Genomic DNA, 19195 nt, shown 5'->3' on the forward strand with positions numbered 1-19195 from the left:
CTGTTCAGAAGCATGGGATTAGTCAAACCTTAGGACCTTTCATTTACACAATTAGAGTCTGGATCATTTACATTTTTTTTCTTCCTCTTTTCCTTGAACTTTTTCTCTCCTTTTCTGTTTAGACAGGATATTAACTTACCTGTTTCTTCTGTGTTTCAATAGGAAACCATAAACAGTAAGAAATATCATTCATTTTCCCAAAGCCACAATCTAACAAGTATGCTTTCCATAGTTAATGTATGTTTCAAATCTTAATAAACTCTCTGAAGAACAGAAAATGAGAGCCACGCATTAATAGTAATAGCAGATATATTCTGACACACACTGTACATTTTCATTCAGGCAAACTACAGTTGACAGTATTGAAATTCTTTTAACATTTAAAAAGGCAACAACACAGTTTTGTTAAGGATTGACAGAGTTTTAGAGCACAAGAAGAAAGTAAATATGAAAAGGGATGAAAGAGCAAACAAAATAACCTGCCTTGACTTAAGCAAATGTTCAATGCTAGGAAACCAAGTGCAGCCAGGCTGAAATCCATCCATCACAGAAAACTAACATTAGGGACCTTGCTGGTGTGATGTTTTCTGGTCCTCACTGTGCTGCATTCTTCCCTGGTCCCTCTAGAGCTACACACAAGCACACACAGTGAACACACAATGCTCCCTGCTTCATAGTCTCAGAAGAAAAGGGGAGACTAAAGGCCAGTCCCACTCATTACCCTGGCCCCAATTTCCAGCTTCATTTCTTGTTCTATGTTGTAAAATCCTAAAGGAAAGATATTTTTATCTTCTTGACTATACAAAAACAGTACTATCTTAGGTTGGGTAATTAAGCTACAATGACTTCTGTGGCTTTTAAGTGGCACTGTGGAGAACGTTAACATTACATGAAGAACAATTGTTTGGTAACACTGTATGGAGAGGCCAACCAACCTTTTCGGTTATACCAAGAGCAGATACAATTAAATGACCATGGTGACTTTATCCAGAAAACAAATGCACATGTTCCATAACAAATCAAACCCATCAATTGTGGACATTCTGTAGTAAAAATAGTATTTCAGTTTCTTTTTACAGTGACTACTCAATTATAGAAACAGTTACTAAAACACAAGTATGTTTGACATAATTATGAGTTATGAGAACACATGTTGGAAAAATTAAGTAACCTAGAGTTTCTCAACACAGAAAGCACAGCCTGCTTCTCTCTGAGCACACAGCTCTGATGCAAACGATCAAGCTGCTTCATCCAGGCTCCACAAGGCCCTGGCTGTTCTAATTACAATGAGGCAGCTGGCCAGCCCTGAGCTGGGAAAGCACCCCTCCCTGCAGCCTGAGGACTATCAGGAATAAACAGCAAAGCGAGACCACCACTATAATAATCTAGAATCTTGGCTCCAGTGTGGCCACTTCCTGATCTCCTTCAGGGATCATCACTTTCCACTAACACAAGCTGAAGACTCACGGTAAGCTGGCCCTCCACGCTCAGTCTTTCTGCTGTTAGCAGGTCACAGTAGGATACCAGTCGCTGCTGCTTTAGATGCAAGCCTGTGGCCTCACATCATCCGCTCTATTTTCATTTAAATGAGCCACATCGTGTCTATCAATCGTACTCTTAGATTGTCTTTTGACCAATTCATCACTTCATTAAAAATTTAGAGCTTCCTTAAAATTCTATGATTTTTAGCTTTTTTGGGGAAGGGGGTGTTCCTATTTACATAGTTCACTGAGACTATCAAGGAAGTAACTATTAATAAAAACTAAACTTTTATCCATCAGAAGTAGTGACACTCAGAGCTTCTACCTTCACAGAAGGTAAGTAACTGAGAAAAATAGCTTCTCTCAAACCACACAGCAACATGCAATCCCCAGGGATAGGGCAGAGCCAACCTGGGCTCAAGGTAGCAGCCTCCTCACCCAAGAGAGCCTCAGCCTCGGACACAGAAAGATCTGAGAATTACATCTTAAAGTTCCTGCTTTGAAGAATGTCAAAATTGCTATGATTTTAAAATTCAACTATGGAAGTTAAATTAAGTTAAAACCCACATATAGAAATAACCAGAATATTTGTTGGGTTGCATACTAAATTTTCCTTGTATGTGTTTTACAAGCCATCTACTCTCTTTACCATCAACCAGAATTTTAAGTAGTTTTCGTGAATAACCTGTTTGAACAGTTAATGAGAACTGACCGCCTTGCTATGTTCCTATTGTCTCCCAGAGCTCACACTAAGTTCTCACAATAACTGAACAAGCAACACCTTCATAAAAGCCACCTGGACCCTGTCTGGGAAGACCAGAGCACTATCTTGTCCCAGACCCCTTGCTCTGGGGCATGGTGCTCAAGAGTTTGAGGGAGACCAGCTCAGAAGGCAAAGGAGCCTGAAGACAGTCCAGAAGAGAGGTAGGCAGGCCAGATGGGGCTAGAGTTTTTGGTCCAATAGCAAAAGCTGGAAGATCCGCCCCTGTTCTGTCTTATGCATCCTAGACACACATAATTTCTAGCCCCTTTGCCCTAGCCAATCACTGTGTGCAGGCTAATCTGGTAAACTAGCTGCCTTTAGAGGACCATAACCTTTTCTTCAGCGTCTCTCTTTACTCGCTCCTCCTCCTGATGGCGTCGGTCTTCCTCTTGTCTCACTCGGTCTTCTGCCTCTCGTTTGCGCATCTCTTCCAACTGCTGCTGGCGCCTGCGCTCCTCATCCTGCAACTAACAGTAAACTGAATTTAACTTTCAGCCAGTACAACTCACCAGCACAGACATGAAAAGCACATCCTGAAACAAGCAGACACAAACACACACCCCCACACAAACACAGAAGTCAAGGAGAAAACACCAGGCTAAATAAACCACTGTTGGAAGATGGTAAAGCTCATATATTAATTAACTCTTATCACGTCAGAGTAAGTTACCTAGAAGCTTTGTCTCCACAGTCCCAGTGTTATTCTTCCATTAATCATGACTCAAAGAAACAAGTTATTTCATCCACTCATGCATTAATCAAGTACAATTTTTTCTTTCTAGTGAATGTGCTAGCTACCTCCTACAAGTCACCGATAGGCTCCACTTAAGAACTACAGAATACCACAACCACCCCGAATGGTAAGAAATTCCTTTCTCATGGTATGTGGGTAGATCTCTTACAGCAGCACAGGACCGCCTGTCCTGAACCCAGTCCATCTTTTCTTGGGGAGTGGGGTGAAAGACTAGGGCTCCTCCTCTAGTAATTCCTCACCCTCCATATATCAACCTGGACTCTGGGAGTCCCTTCCTAGCAGACAAGACCTCAGACTTGCAGTTAAGAGTCGGAAACTGGGGTTTGGAATAAACTCATTCTGGCTCGTTTCTGTGTATACATGCATATGGGGGACCACTGCTGACTCCCCAATACAGAACATTCTGCTTTAGGCGACAGCTAGTTTAAAAGCTCTCATGCTGGTCTCAATCCATCATCTGACACTTCTCCACTTTTAGTCATTCAAGTCCTACCTTTCTGAAACAACAGAAGATGCAGCACCTTCCCTTCCTACTATCAAACACTAACAGCTACCTTCAAATGCCTGTGACATGCTGCTCCTTGTTTCTTGTGGCTCCGTGACCCTCCTGCCCACATTTCTCTACGCATCACAAGCTCTAAGGTGGGACAGAGACTCCAGTTTATCGAACCTGATCTATATAGCTATGTCAGTTATCACAAACAGTGGCAACACCGAAATGGCTACACAGATCTGTGCTACAGTAACACCTACAGCAGCACTATGACACATCACTAAGAGGACTGATACAAATTCTCCACAATTTAAAAGAATCCCCAAATTATTTTGCTGATCTCTAGCCACTTCAGAAATACTTCATATAAGATTCCTGTGAGATGTAGTTCAATTTCTATAAAATCACCAGTTTTCCGATACATTGTTTATAGAAAAACCATTTAATTGTCTAGATTGTATATGTATGCTTTTAAAAAACAAAACAAGCCGGGCGGTGGTGGCGCACGCCTTTAATCCCAGCACTCGGGAGGCAGAGGCAGGCGGATCTCTGTGAGTTCGAGGCCAGCCTGGTCTACAAAGTGAGTTCCAGAAAGGGCGCAAAACTACACAGAGAAACCCTGTCTCGAAAAACCAAAAAAAAAAAAAAAAAAAAAAAAAAAAAAAAGAATAAAAAACAAAACAAAACAAAAAACCACAGCTGGGCGGTGGTGGCTCATATCTTTAATCCTAGCACCCAGGAGGCAGAGGCAGGCAGATCTCTGAGTTTGAGGCCAGTCTGGTCTACAGAGTTCCAAGACAGCCAGGGCTGCACAGAGAAACCATGTCTCGAAAAACAAAGAAAGAAAGAAACAGACCCCCCCCCCCAATCTAATAATTTTATCCCTCATTTTCAATGGAATAAAGCATCATATCTAGGGCTGGAGGGATGTGTCAGCCACTAAGAGCCCTGGCTACTCTTCTAGGGGGTTTGATTCCCAGCAAGCTGGCAATCATCTGTAACTACATTTTCAGGGGATCTGATGCCCCTTCTGGCCTCCAAGAGCCACAAACATATATGCAGGCAAAATACTCATACACATAAAATAAAAAATTAAAAACTCCCACTATATCTAGTAGAAAAGAATTAGCCTATTTATTGTTGGGTTATTCATGTCAATAAATAATAAAACAGCTGAGAAAAATTGTCTTCTCAAAAAGAAGGTAGATGCAAGTCCAAACAGAGGCTGGGATTTAGGGGCCACCTAAATTTTATAGCAAGCATAGACACTGTTGATGAAGAACAAAAGAAACTAGGAATCAAAGTCTTCCCTGAGGACTACAGTGAGGGGACTACAGCCAACTGTGCACATCCCAGATGAGGAGTCACAGACAACGTCAAAATAAAAGAGCATGGCTCACTGGACAAACCAGAAGCAGCACCCCATAAGAGCAACAAAACCCAACAGCACAAGAACCTGCAAATGCTCAGAGAAAGCAATTTAAGGGCAAACACAAAGCTTCACTTCACCTTCTCCAGAACTAAGCTCTTGCTGTTGTTCAGCTGGAAACCCTGCTCACTAGCTGAGCTAACTAGTTCAACTATAAAGCTCGTAAGTACAACTGCAGGACCACAAATCTGGCAAGAGACGTCTTGTATGGCTCCACATTCTCCTAGTTGGTGAGGAGGTCATCTGGGGGTCTTCTCGGTGTATTCAATTCATAGGTTACTCTATTTTTTAAAAAGACAAATTAACTAGTGCTTTTATTTTTTATTTTTACTATCTATTTATTTATTTACTTATTTATTTATTTTTGAGCTGAGGATCGAACCCAGGGCCTTCTGCTTGCTAGGCAAGCGCTCTATCACTGAGCTAAATCCCCAACCCTAACTAGTGCTTTTATAACTAAGACATTTCTTTTTATTGTTTAGTATATCGTGTATTTCTTACTTTGAAGTGTTTTGTTCCTTTAAAATATTTTACCCCACTTCCACCTTCCCCTCTCCATAAGCATTAGAGTCCAGGTTGGGGGTACCTCTTAATTTCTTCAAGAGTACAACTCCACACAGGACACTGAACTGTAAGGTTTATAAACGTCCAATAACAGCAAAGGGGCATCTTTAACATCAGTCCAGTTGTTCTGTGCCGGCGACAACTGTCTACAACAGTGTAACTGAGCATGGGCCAGGTGTCCTAATCCAACCAAGGCAGTTTGGATCTGTGCTAATCTAAACCTCACACTCTGGAATTCAAGGCCAGTAGGAATGCCTGGTGGGTTCTGTACCAGTCTGCATTTCTAAAACAGTATTTTCAGGTCAAACAATAGTGTAGGCTGAAATTTCTGTGTTTATAAATTCACAAACTATACTAACATTATTATCATTGTTAAATTAACACATTCAAATTATCTTAATATGAAACAGATAGTGATACCCTTTACTTGTTGACCAAAGTCTGCCAGAGTCTTTAAAGGCTTTTTAAAAATCCTTTTGCTGTATATCTAATTTTTTTTCCTAAAATATAACCTCAATTTTAAGACAAAAATATAAAGAAAAACTTTGACAAATTAGATTAATACTAAAGATATCTTTTAACTGTTACTTAACGAACATAGGCAAGCCTTGCAGTCAGTCCTCTGATACTCTAAGACCTGGTTAGAACCTAGATCTGTAAAGGACCAGCTATTCCTGTCTAAGGAAAAAGCTCTATGACTAGTGTCAGAATTGGTTAGAAAACAATGTCCCTCTCACAGTGGCAGAAGACCACCTAGGACAGCACGCAGCAATTCCTCTTAGTATATACCACACAGCCCACACTGTTTTCTTAGAGAAATATGAGTTCTAAGCTCTAAATGTAAAAGACAGTGGCCTCTAAGCAGGGCAGAAAGACTCAGAGGTTCAGAACATATCCGAATGCTTTCTTTGATGGTTAATACCCTAATTAGGCTTAAAGTACTTAAGACCGCTCCTGATTCAACCTTTTTACACCTAGGGGGTTCTGAGCACTTCCTATACAAAGGCCAAGCCCTAATAGTGTTTGACTTATTAGAAGAGCCACTGAAATCTCTGCAAACAACTTTTCACTTGTATCACCCCAGAGTAGAAGCTCATTCCTATAACCATGTTACCCAGGGTACCACATGACCCATTAATATGTGGTGACAAGACAGAGCTCAGACAAGCCACTGAAGGATGAACAGGCCCAGTGAGTATCTAGCTGATAGCCCAGAATGTCACTTAATGAAAAGGAAGTGCTTTTGATAAAGCAGAAAATACACATAATGTAACAGGAAGATGCAGACCAGAATGCAAACTCATAGCGGCTCTATGGGACAGAGTGGTTAAGGCTCCCAACTGGGTTTGGACTTCAAAAAGAAATAAACAGTAGAGACCTGTGTTATACAGCCATCACCACGACTAGCTTTGGACTTCAACTAGTAAACCCAGCAGGAAATGACAGCGAAGCAGCCAGGACAGGAAGGTGGGCAGGGGCAAGAGTAAAATGGAATCATGTAAGGCTGTAAAGCTCAAATGACTAACACGTGTCTCTTGGAATGGGGAGTGGGCTGTAGTGCAAGAGGCACAGAAGGAGGAGGGAGTTAGTTCTGCACAGGCTGTATTTGGAAAGCTTTACTTGTGCCACCAGGAGGAGATGGTATACAGGCATGCTGGTAACCAATCCCAAGAGGGTGAGACTACAGCCATGAATGAGATGTCACTGGCATCATTATGGTCTTAAAGTTATGGATCTAGAATGAGCAGGAGGCAGGCTGTGGACCACTGGGAGGCCAAAGAGAAGAGTGAGAATCAGTTTAGGCAGTCTTCCAACCTTAGGGAACTCAGCAGCTCCTAACAAGATAAAACCTGCCTCATTTATCCCATGAGTCACCCCAAATACATCCTACAAATACATCCTATATGCTACAAACATGTCTTAAGACTGCAGGGCAGTACTGCTACCCAGAGAGCACATGCTTGCCACTACCCACTCATTCCATGGAAGAGGTTCCCAAGGCAATCTGCCAATTCTGACATGTTAAAGAGTTCTGTGAATAATGCATTGTTGTTAATAATATTAATACTTACTAGTGAACTGGGATAGGAAGTGCTTAGAAACAGAGTGGTTAAGATCAATACTAATAATCAAAATATTCTTTTAAAAGAAGAAAAACTGGGAACTGTTGACTGAAAATAAAATTTTTAGTACAAGCATTATTAAGCATTATTCATTAAAGATAACTCCACAGAACAGAAAGCCATCCTTGGGCCAAGAGCTGGCTAGCGTCTGGGACAGTGTCTCTACTAAGTGCCTGCTCTGTAAGGGATACTGATAAATACTACCCAGTACCAAGACTACCCAGTACCAAGAATGGCTCTACGCTGGGTAACGTGGTGCACACCTGTAAGCCCAGGAGGATCATGTGTTTGGGGCCATCCTGGCTCACACAGTGACACACTTTCTCAAATCAAACAAAGTAACAATAATGAAAATTCTAACTAACCTATGTACAACTTAATACATAAAGTTTGTGTGTGGGAGTGTATGTTTATTTACCTTTGTTTCATATAAAGAACAAAGATATGGAAGTCAGAAAATATTCCTCTGTTTAACAAGGAGGGGAAATGCTTATAACAAAAGGTTTCTCTCTGGGTAACCTGTCCTCAAGCTGCAAAAACAGTAAAGAGGGGGTTAGTATTTGATGAGGTGGCTACTACAGTTAAAACTTTAATTCAAGGAGTTTTTAAAGTACTGGCTTTTTTATCACTTAGAAGTTGACATAGAATAGATTCTGAGTTAAGAATATAAATATATATGTCAGATTATAACTGTCTACTGGGTAACATAAACACATTACTGAAGCATAAAGAACATTAAATAACCAACCAAATTTCTCTGATGCTGACATTAAGCATGTTGATTTAACAGCAAAATATAAATGCAATTGTTTGATGGCAGACTATAAATTGGTACATCTGTTAAATGAACTAAAATCTCCACATGGTATTAAGAAAAATAGAATACAGGTTAACAGGAAACCTCTTGCTTTACCATAAACAGTGACATCTTAGCTACATTTTAAATCTGGGATAGTGTCAATGTCCTTTCAAGTGAGTTCACAGTGAACATACTTAAAATCTGTTTCTAATGCAACAAGAATGAAATAATTACCCAATGCAAAACTTACTTCATTTGCTCACATATTGAAGAATACACAGAATCAAATTATGACTAAAACTGTAAAAAAGTCAAACCCATAAACAAACAGTAACATTTAAAGTTAACGAGAAGTAGAGTAACTAATCTAGTAACATTCAGAGGCATGCTTCTAATCACAGAGCTAGTCTCCTGACCCAGGAGGCTCTTGGAGAACTGACTACTGAGAACACAGAACAGCCATCACCAAAGGAGAAATGAAAATCAAGACAGAAAAAAAAAGTACCAAAGGGAAAGAAACAAGAACATACCAAATCTAGAACAGAGATTGCTGGCATAGCAGTCTGCTGCAGGTAACAGAGAAGGGGGAAAAAAAGAAAGATGAAGTGTGAAAAAAAAAGTTAGGTTTAGACCTGTATTCCGCCACCGGCACCTTTGCTGCTGTCATGCTTCATCTGTCTTTGGACAACTTGATGAGAAAACTACAGAACCACAGACTAACTTCTAGCATTCAGAAACAGAAAAATGTCCACGTCATTAATATTTTGAGTTTTACCATTAAGAGACACAAATACTAAAAAAAGCAAAATTTTCCTTAGTGTTTTTATTTGGAGACTAAGATATTAAACTAAATTATTAAAATGAAATTACTTTTTACTAATATTAAAAAGTTCCCAAGCTTCATAATCCATACTAAAGGCTTCAAAATATTCAAAGTAGTAGTAATTTTGCAAAACTATGACGAATCTTCAATAAATTTTCATCTTCATAGAAAAGATCACTGAGATGTTACAATGTAGTAGCTAACTTTTCACTATTAGGATCAGCTGTCAAAAGAAGTAACACTGATGCTGTGTGATCACTGGCCATGAAGAGCAGCAGTCATTCACTTCATGTATCTGGATTTGAGGGCAATACAAAGCCACAAAGCATTGTGTCCATCACTAGCCAGTCAGGGTAGAGAGGGATACAGTTCTGGCCAGCCCCGACAACAGCTATACTGGAGTACCTGAGTGTTCCGACCATAAGCACAATGACTACTCAGTGCATCCTTACAGTAGAAGTCCCAGTCATCAGTTGCTCTTTCAGATAAAATGGCTGATGTGGTAGATGTTGTTATTTTCAAAAACGTTTACTAAGGATACTAGAAAAATACTAGTAAAATAATTTAACTGTTAAAAGTTACATTCTGTTCTCATTTAAGAAAGCCAGTATCTAAAAGGTATTTAAACTGAATGTATATGCTGAAGTATGTTTATATGAAGAAGTATGTGTTTGACAGTCTTCAGGAAAAATTCACAGAGTAAGCTGAAAAGGGAATGATCATACTACTGGACACTTACAATATCATCAAAGATTAAATTCCATCATACCTTTGGAGTAAGATGTCTGACCTAACAGCTGTTTTAACAACCCCTTTCATGCACAACATTAAAAAAAGAAAAAGAAAAAGAAATAAAAAAAATAATTGTATAGATAAAAAGTATCAATAAAACTCACTAATGTGACGGACAACAGCACTCTCCACCAGTTATTATCAAGTGCCCAAGTTAATAACAGTAACTGCCTCTGAACCACCATGCCTGACAGGGAGCAAAGAATCCAGTTTTCACCCAAAATTTGGTATTTTAAGAACTTATGTGCATTAGGCTAATTTAAATTTACCTACAGAATTTTTATTTGAAACAAAAATAATAAAGATTATTTTTGTAATATGGAGAGGTGTAAATTATACCCAAAGTTGTTAGCATCTTTATGTTACAACTACAATTACTAAATTAAATAAATACTTGATGTATCAACCATAAAATAAATGCACAGATCCTACATCTGGTAATGACACTGAACTTTAAAACTGATGTCCTGAAGTTTCCTTTGCTCATAATTAGTATCAGGGCCAGAAGCTTTCTGTGTGATTTCCTCAGTGTTTGTATGACAACTGTGGTTGCTTTGTTCACAGAAGAGCCAAGTGGCCACTACACTTTATATAGTTCACCAAATCTCAGGTATTTACCATCTGGCCCTGTAAGCGTAACATTGCCAAGCCCTCGAGTGGTCATTACTAAGTACTTGTTTTCTCAAATGAAGTGTAGTGAGGGTAACTATGGGGCTGGCTAATTAAAACAATGAAGCCCTAGGGGCCTGGCTCATTCCTGCAACGTGTTAACCAGAGTGAGCAGGAGAAACCAAGAGCCTCTCAACTCTTCCTTATGACTGTGAAAACAGCTGTTTCCACAGAAACACCCAGAAAATACCATAGGGAGCACAGATACGCACAACCAAGGCCTTTCCCCTTTACCCTGGCTCTCCGCTCGGCCTCCAGACGCTGCATGATCAGCATGGTGTCCACATCATCATCTTCCTCCTCCTCATCATCCTCATCCTTCTGCTTGGACTCCTGCAGTCTCTTCTGGAACTGCCACTCCAGCATTAGCTTCCGCAGGCGGTCACTCTCCTCTGCAGTGCGGTCCACCTTGTTTTGCAGCTCATGGATCTCCTTGCTCAGCATGTCCACAATGTGCATTTGCTGTTGCTTCTCCAGCTTCTCCCTGGCATCTCGTTTCCAGGGGTCTGGAGACAGACTATCACCAGAGGACAGTTCCTCTTTACTGATGGTGATGTACTGGAGGTCCCTGCGCTCAATCGTGCGGGGCTGCTGCTGGGGCTGCAGCTCCCGAATGACTGTTTCTTGGGGCCTCTGTAGTGTGGAAGGCTTTTCTGGCTTGGCCTGTGTGGCCAAAGGAGAGAAGGAAGCGGGGTTCAGGGACTGCGTGCGCATCTGCCCCAACTTCCGCTCCTGCTCCCTGCGCTTCCTCTCCCGTTCCTCCTCGAGGCGGGCCTTCTCTTTCTCATACCACCGCTGATGCTCTTCTCTCTTTTTCCGCTCTGCAGCAGCCACCTGAGCAGACTGGGGTCCTACCTGGTTGGCAGGTGGAGGTGGGAGGGGCAAATCCACTGGAATGCCATCAAAATCACTGGTATAATGGACAGGAGGTGGAGGGGGTGGTGGAGGTAGGTCTGTTCGAATGGGCTGGGAGACAGCAACAGGGGTGGGCAGTACCGCTGCTGGGGTTTTCCAACGTCCAGGACCGCTTTTGGTCAGAGTGGAAGCAGGGGTGACTGACTTGGAGGAATGGTTCAGGTGCTCTTGGCTGGATGTGCTGGAATCCACGGAGGAGCTCTGATTGATCCACAAATCACTGTCACACTTGCGATCCAAGCCAGCCTCTACTCGATGCCGCTCAAGTTGGTAAACCTCTTCTCGAAGCTCTTCCTGGGAACGGGTAACACGCTGAGAAAAGAGGAAAATATCATACTTCAGGGATTCACCAGAGAAATTACCAAAATTTTATACGTTTCATCTTCACAGAGAAGACAGACTTCAAAAATGGTGGAATGAATGTATAACCAGAAACAGACTGCTTTATGGTTCACTGGCCAAACGACACAGCTGCACATCTCTCTACAAAGGACTGGCACTCTGGGGTTGGCAGGTAAAAGCATCTGCTCAGGTTCCAGAGGGACCAGCCACACCTGACTTCCATAGATGAATGTGCGGACTGGAAACCTAGAAAAGCAACAAAAATTTCCTCTGTCCTATAATTCTAATTATTACACAGTACTCATTGTATACATCCATGGCTCGATCTGAATGGGTTCCACAGCTCAGGACTAGCTTCATGAGCTCTTTGAGCTGAGCATGCAAGTGTAAGACGTTTCAGCTCTAGTGTTAGCAGAGGAAAAAATAGCATATTTTGATGAGCATAAAGTTTCTGAGTGCATGAGAAAAGAGATTAAAACAAGTATTTTTTCCCCACAAGGCTAGTAATGAAGCCTGCAAAGTGGCATGTATAAAAGTGGCTTATCCTTATAAAAATGATCACTAATATGGAAATCAATTATCTTTATCCCACCTTGATAGTAAACAGAAATTGAAAATGTAAACCTGAAAAATAAACTATTTTTTTCCTTTAAAAAATATGAATTACCATTTAACTACAACAGGAAAAGTGTAACATGAACTCCATTTAGGTACAGCTTATCTTTGCACAGGTTTTTCATCAAGGTGGCAACCCAATCCTACAAACCACACAAGATCATCATCAAGTTACATGCTACCCGTGGAACAGAGACCTGGCCCCACCGTAAAATGCAGCTCTGCACCTGCTGCCTGATGTAGTCCTGCTTTGCTACTAGAGAAGGTGTAGGACAGGCAGGGAGAAGGACATCCAGCTGCTATGTCATGCGGTCCCTCACTTTCTGTCTTCTAAAGGAAGTTCCCTCTACCTTGGTGCATGGTCCTTATGAGTACAAACAACCCTTTCTGCTCTCTGCCTGTCTTTTTCTCATCCTATGTCTGCTTGAAAAATAGTCATTTGTGACCACTCTAATGAGGAATGATTATTTTTGGAATTTCCACATCATTTACTCTCCAGGACACATATTTATGTGTCCTAGACTGTTTCTCTCTTTAAAGCACAAGAAGAAGCTGGCTTCTCCCAGTCATATATAATAGTACTTCCCAGTTTAACTCCCCAGTCTGACATCTCTATCTTTACTGATTTGGACAGAAGTATAAACTCCTTAGCGAGCTCCCACAACCTTCTAATGAGCCCCGTTTGCCTTCAGACTCCAGTCCTGCCTTCTCATGTCCAGACCTTTTCCTTCAGCCAGAAATGTTCTTCCACACAAGCACCTGGATGGGATCTAGAGCGACCAGGTTCTTTCCACACGGAGACCCTCAGGGGTACCCACTTTTTCAGCAACTCTAAGAATGTTGTATGTTTTCTGTATGTCTCACTTCTCAGCCCTACCTCCAAATCCACTGGCAGGGACAGAATCAAGTGAAAGCTATGTCAGTCACTATATTTCATTTTTCACTCCTAAAATCAGTGAGCCTGGCCTTCAAAGCTGTAACTATGCCTTACATTACCAACATTTCATTAACCAAACATTAAGAGCGCACAGAACTCCTTTTCTTAGGGTGTTCTGTATTTTAGCCTACTCCTTTTTGCCTCAGACTTGAGCACACACATACAAAAGTAAGAGGACAACCTTACCATTGTATTTAAAGTTACCAACTGTGTCTCAAAACTTACTCCGTCTTGAGCGGGCAAGATGGTTCAGCAGGGTAAGGGTGCTTGCTGTCAAAGCCTGATGACCTGAGTTTGATCCCCAGAACCCATATGGTTGAAGGAGAGAATTGTCCTGACTTCTGTCCATGTGCCCATTGTGCTCGTGCGTGCGATCTCTCTCTCTCTCTCTCTCTCTCTCTCTCTCTCTCACTCACACACACACACACACACACACAAACACACACACACACACACACACACACACACACACACACACAAAGTAAATACAAATAAATATTTTAAAGAAAAAGGCAAACAGCCATCACTGTCTTTATCCTGACAAACTAGTGTACCATACTCCTTTGAGAGATGAGAAAAGTTTGTGAATCCATTATTTCTAACCTGGATTGCAATACTGGAATGATTACTTTCTGGGTGCATGTGTGGCTTTTCCTCATAATTTGGCCACTGGTTCTGAGGAGGAGCCATACGATCCTGGGATTTTGAAGCTGGAAAGGTAAAATACTCTCTGGTGTATGTCTGAGTAGGGATGGGATAGGCTTCAGGTCTAGGTGGAGGGGTCTGCTCCTGTAAAATGTAAAGAAAAAGAGAGCTATTTAAAATTGTTTGAAAGGCTAACTTAATACCCTGTGATCTGTTTTACAATCTTTTTAAAAAGCATGTACATTAAGTGCTGTGCTAAAAATTGAAAATTTGATTCTACACTGTGAGTAATGAGAGTATCTTAGTTTTTCTAGATGTACTCAGGACTAATTCTCATTTTCCCCAGATTTATTAATTTAAAACTAACTTATCTGACTAGTATTTAAATGTAAAAATATTAAATAACAAAAATTCAGGAGTTATATAGTCAATGTAACTTGTTGGGCACTGTATCAGACAACTTGCATAGTCTATAAGTGAGAAAGTCTTTCAGCTCATTCTCAGACCTCAGTGCAGAGGTTTCCAGTGGAGACAGATGTTATCTTAGCTGCTGTTCCAGAGGCGTAAGGACTCTTCCCTCCAGGGCTAGGAGGCTGATCTGTTGGAGAAAGTCAGAAAACCCAGTTTCACATTAAATGACAAGTAAAATAAACACAGCAACAGTCTTTCAAAGGTCGTAGCCACATCACACACTGGCATGACGTCCAGCACAGAGCCAGAGACAAAGATATACAAGAAGCCAACTCCACCCAACCCCACATGTCTCCTGCCACCACAGCCCAGAAAAGGACTTTCTCCAGGGCCAGGACATGGCTGACATCTTTGGTCAAGAGACTTAAGAGTAAATACTTAAGGCCTTTTGAATTGGGAGTCTCTATTAAATATCCTTCCATTCTTACTTCTTTTTAGCAACTCTCTAAAAAGCAGAAGACCCAGCTTAAGCTGGCCACCTGACACCCTTTTCCAGAGACATCAGCAATGGATTTTGGTCTACAGTGTCAACTGAGCCAAGGGTTTTCTAATCAAAACTGAAATTTTATTTCCGTCAAATGTTGATACCTCTATGAAAACTCTACTCTAGGTAGCCAACAGATGCAAATAATAACTAACAAGTACAATGTGCCCCAGCTTCTGGCAGTGACCAAGCACTTAGGAAACGGTTCTTCTTACTTGCCACATTGGGGCTGGAGCGGTGATCTGCTCTGTTTTTCGTCAGCCTGTCGTCACCGGGGAGTTTCTTTGGCTCACTGTACTCTGTCCAAGGCAGCGGAGGACTCTCTGGGGAGCCGTTCTGAGCTGAATTATTATAGAGTTCAAAACCTTCACTCTTTGGTCTGGGTTTACCTGAGCCACGACGATCTGAAACTGAAATCAAAGTGGATTCATTTGTTCTCTGTTCCTTTCATTGGTTCTAAGAGTCTGCTTTGAATGTTCAGAAAAGCTTCAAAGGATGCACCTAAAATACTTATATTTCATCATTGTTCTTAGTATAGTAGGGTGATTTTCATATATATTCTTTGTACAGCTTTAAAAAAAAAAAAAAAAAACAAGCAAGCAAGCAGAATAAGACAAAACCCAGGGGTCTCACTGGATAGCCATGGCTGGCCTGGAATTCACTAGAAAGATCAGGGTAGCCCCAAAACTCACAGAAATCAGGAGGCCTACTTCTGCCTCCTGAGTGCTGGGATTAAAGGTGCATGCCATCACAAACAGCTTTATATAAAAAATTTCAAACGTTTTAAAATATATTGTGACTAAAAAATATTTCACTTACTTGGTGTGTATCTATGAGGGAAATTGACTTTATTTTCTCAACAATTGAACTGTAACTATTTTTAGAGTAATTTTTAAAAAGCCATCAAAGGTAAATACACTTCTCTCACTTGACAAAGCACATATTAATATCCATCAGTCATGGCATCCTATGCTGTCACCTGCTGTAATTATCCACTCCTTGTCTACAGTTCAGTCTTCTCCTCTGCTCTCCTGGGACTGATTCATTACCCACTTCCCTCTTTGGGTTTCTAAATGATGTTCTGCTTAGACAGGCCAACTCATGATTTTGTCAGGAAACCTCGATGCTTCTCTGATTTAGTAAACGGGATTCTAGGCTGTCAGACATCTTTCTTGTTGATACTATAATACACTACAAAGGCTAGGTGCTGGGATGTGCAGGCTCCCAAGCTAACTTGGGAGAAGAGGGCTAACGAGAGGACACTTAACAGATGGAGCATACATTTAGCAAACTCTATCATTAAGGTTGCTCTAAAGGGTCAATGATCAAAGAAGAGTAAAGTCACAACATTTTTTCCTGTTGTAGTTTCTAAAATAATTTTTTAGGAAGCCTTAAATTTATATTGATTTTTTCTTGAAGATTTTAATATAACTGGAGGATCAGTTTCCACAAATAAATTACTTTGCTGAAATAACTGAATTTTCTCTGAAGAGAAATATGGCAAGATAACTATGCCTTATTTTGGCACAGGCAGAACTAAAAGAACTACTTCCATACACATGCATATACAATCTCTTCCAAAGAGCATGAAATAAGCTTCCCATCTTAAAGACTTTATGTTCTGATGGTGCCTATCAAAATTAAAACTGTATTCATTGTCATTGGTGCCTGAGCATCCACCTACTCTGCACACAATCTAGGAGTTCATCAGCAGACACTCAGCCAAATGGGCTGAGGTTAACGATCTCTTGAGAACCAGGGGAACCTGGGTGAACGCAAGTGTGGGCTCAAGTTGGCTGGTGTCCATCTGAATCCTGACCTACTAGTATTTCTCAGCATCTTGCACTCTTTCTCAACTTCTTACTTTAAGAACTGGGCAGTAACATTATCAGCAGCTACTACACGGGACTTCCGATAACTCCCTTTGTAAAAACAATTTATCTTATACATGTGAGCACTTTGCCTGCATGTGTACACATGCATGTTTGACTGGTGTCCAAGGAGGTTAAAGGAGGGCATCAAATCCCCTGAAACTGGAAGAATAGACAGCTGTAAGCTAACACGTGAGCGCTGGGAATTGAACCCAGGTCCTCTGGAAGAGAGGTGAGTACTCTTAACTACTGAGCATCTCTCCAGCCCCAGCTTTTGATCACTTTTAGGGGAGGCATACTACAGTGCTGGATCAGTGCTGGGCAGCTACGCTGGCTTGAGTCACTAGCTCTTACTTCTCTGCATCATGGGGGATGGCTGGTTAAGGAGGGTGGCCAGGCCGTGATAGATGGCGCCTTGCTTTGCAACTTCAAGTGTGACCACCGAACTGGTTCTTGTCATGAGTTCTGCTGCCCTAGGAAGAAAATACAGAGTATAAGAAAACTGAGTGCTCACTCTCACAGGAGAGCCTGTGTTCAGAACACTCATGCTCAGGTTCCTCAGCCTGATAGCTGTTTGGGGAAATAAGTTTGCCTTTCAGAAAAATTACCTCCTACCCACATCCTTTTTGAAATTTAATTATAAAAGCATGTAAATATATTCTATGTTATCATATTATTCTCAGACAATATTCAAAAATTCTACAAGTACTAAGTATATGTGCATGTGTGTGTATTTATATATTCACTTAAAGAAATATTCTAGACTAAAATATGTATTTATGAGTGAATAGAAAAACGAGATTTATGTACTCTAATTAAAAAGGTGGAAGTGTGTGAGGGCATGGAACTATTTCAGCACTACTTTTTGAATTTCAATTTAAAAATTAAATGTAAAATATCACTTCAATACACTAAGACTAAGCTGTAAACTAGCCAATTAGTCATACCTTTCCTGAGAAAGTCCAACCAGACTTCGTCCATCCACACTGAGGAGCTGGTCACCAGCAGCTAAACGTCCATCCTTAGCCATCAGAAGAATACAAGTGTAGGGAGAAGAAAGGTAGATGTCAGTACACAACAGCATCCTTCACACCACAGAGCATCCATAGCTAGAAGCCTCTGCACAGCATTTTACAACACTAAAGCACATAATGCCCTTCAATTGTTTCCTTTAAAACAAATACTGACCACATCTGCAGCGCCTCCTTTCACAACAGACTTAACGTAGATTCCCAGTTTATCCTGGCCAGCACCCTATGCAAAAACAAAGCCAGAGCAACACAATGAAATCACACTGCAAGAAATGAACAACAGCCTGCCCACATACACATGGGGTAACTTGACAAATTCCCAGGCCTCATTTTACACAAAAACTAGAACTATAAAAACTGTATTAGTAGAGCATATTTTTTGATAAAAAAGAAACTAGTTAGGAATGTTTCTATTTTATGGTTCCAAGTTTAGAAGAAAAGTACTCCTGTAAAAATCAGTCAATTCATGGACAATTTAATAAGAAAACACCCTTAGATTTGAAATACTCAAAAGAATTGTTTGTACACAGTTTAAACAGCCACAAACCCAAGTGAATGAGAAACTCTTCAAGTGATCAACTCTTAACCAGGTCAGGAGAGAAAGTCAGCTATGGTATTGTTACATTCCAGGAACTACCTTTTCTATCCTCACTCTTTTCAAACATATAGCTTAAATTTCAAAACAAGAAAAGAACTTCTTGCAGCAAGCAGTTAAGAGGGGCTAGGGCTAAGTAAGAAAATATTACCCAGAAAATACTATACTGTAACTCACATATAACTAAAGATTCAAACACAAATACATAGCATTCTTATAAAAAAAAAACTAATGGAATCGTCAAGAAAAACAGGTATCATATGTAATTTCGGGATCAATATTCTGCTTAGAGATCATAACATCAACAGATCAGCTTTGGATCACTTACTGGAACTATTAAACAAAGCAGTCACGAGCATGAACCTTATTTGGATATTAGTGGGAGCACCACAGCTGAGTATATGTACTTTTGTACTAACAGTAGAAAATATTCACCTTAATAGCTATGAGATATTATGTCATACAAGGAAAAAATTAAAAAGTGATTTCAATAAATTAAGATAGATTTTTTAAATTAATAATACGGATGATGTCATCTTTATGTGCAAACTATCCATATTTCCCCTATTAGTTAACAATTTTAGTTTACAGATTTTACT

At 40.5% G+C, this 19195-nt stretch overlaps 1 protein-coding gene across 23 annotated transcripts in view; it reads right to left on the reverse strand.

Moving 5' to 3' along the window:
• Afdn (afadin, adherens junction formation factor) overlaps positions 1-19195 on the reverse strand; it is a 132837-nt gene that overhangs the window by 7861 nt on the left and 105781 nt on the right. For 7 of the 23 annotated variants that reach the window (XM_052750766.1, XM_052750769.1, XM_052750759.1 and 4 more), the window contains 9 exons: positions 18159-18224; positions 17918-17991; positions 17325-17443; positions 15315-15509; positions 14651-14742; positions 14103-14288; positions 10925-11917; positions 8937-8972; positions 2577-2711 (listed from right to left, as the gene is read on the reverse strand). In XM_052750766.1, the coding sequence (XP_052606726.1) occupies positions 2577-2711; positions 8937-8972; positions 10925-11917; positions 14103-14288; positions 14651-14742; positions 15315-15509; positions 17325-17443; positions 17918-17991; positions 18159-18224 (1896 nt within the window). Of the gene's footprint in view, positions 1-291; positions 2712-8936; positions 8973-10902; positions 11918-14102; positions 14289-14650; positions 14743-15314; positions 15510-17324; positions 17444-17917; positions 17992-18158; positions 18225-19195 lie in introns of those variants that run through there. The other 16 variants (XM_052750775.1, XM_052750774.1, XM_052750771.1 and 13 more) reach the window with 10 other exon arrangements.

Source organism: Peromyscus californicus, unplaced genomic scaffold, assembly GCF_007827085.1.
Source record: "Peromyscus californicus insignis strain IS unplaced genomic scaffold, ASM782708v3 Scaffold_22__1_contigs__length_63687245, whole genome shotgun sequence".
Classification (NCBI taxonomy): domain Eukaryota; kingdom Metazoa; phylum Chordata; class Mammalia; order Rodentia; family Cricetidae; genus Peromyscus; species Peromyscus californicus.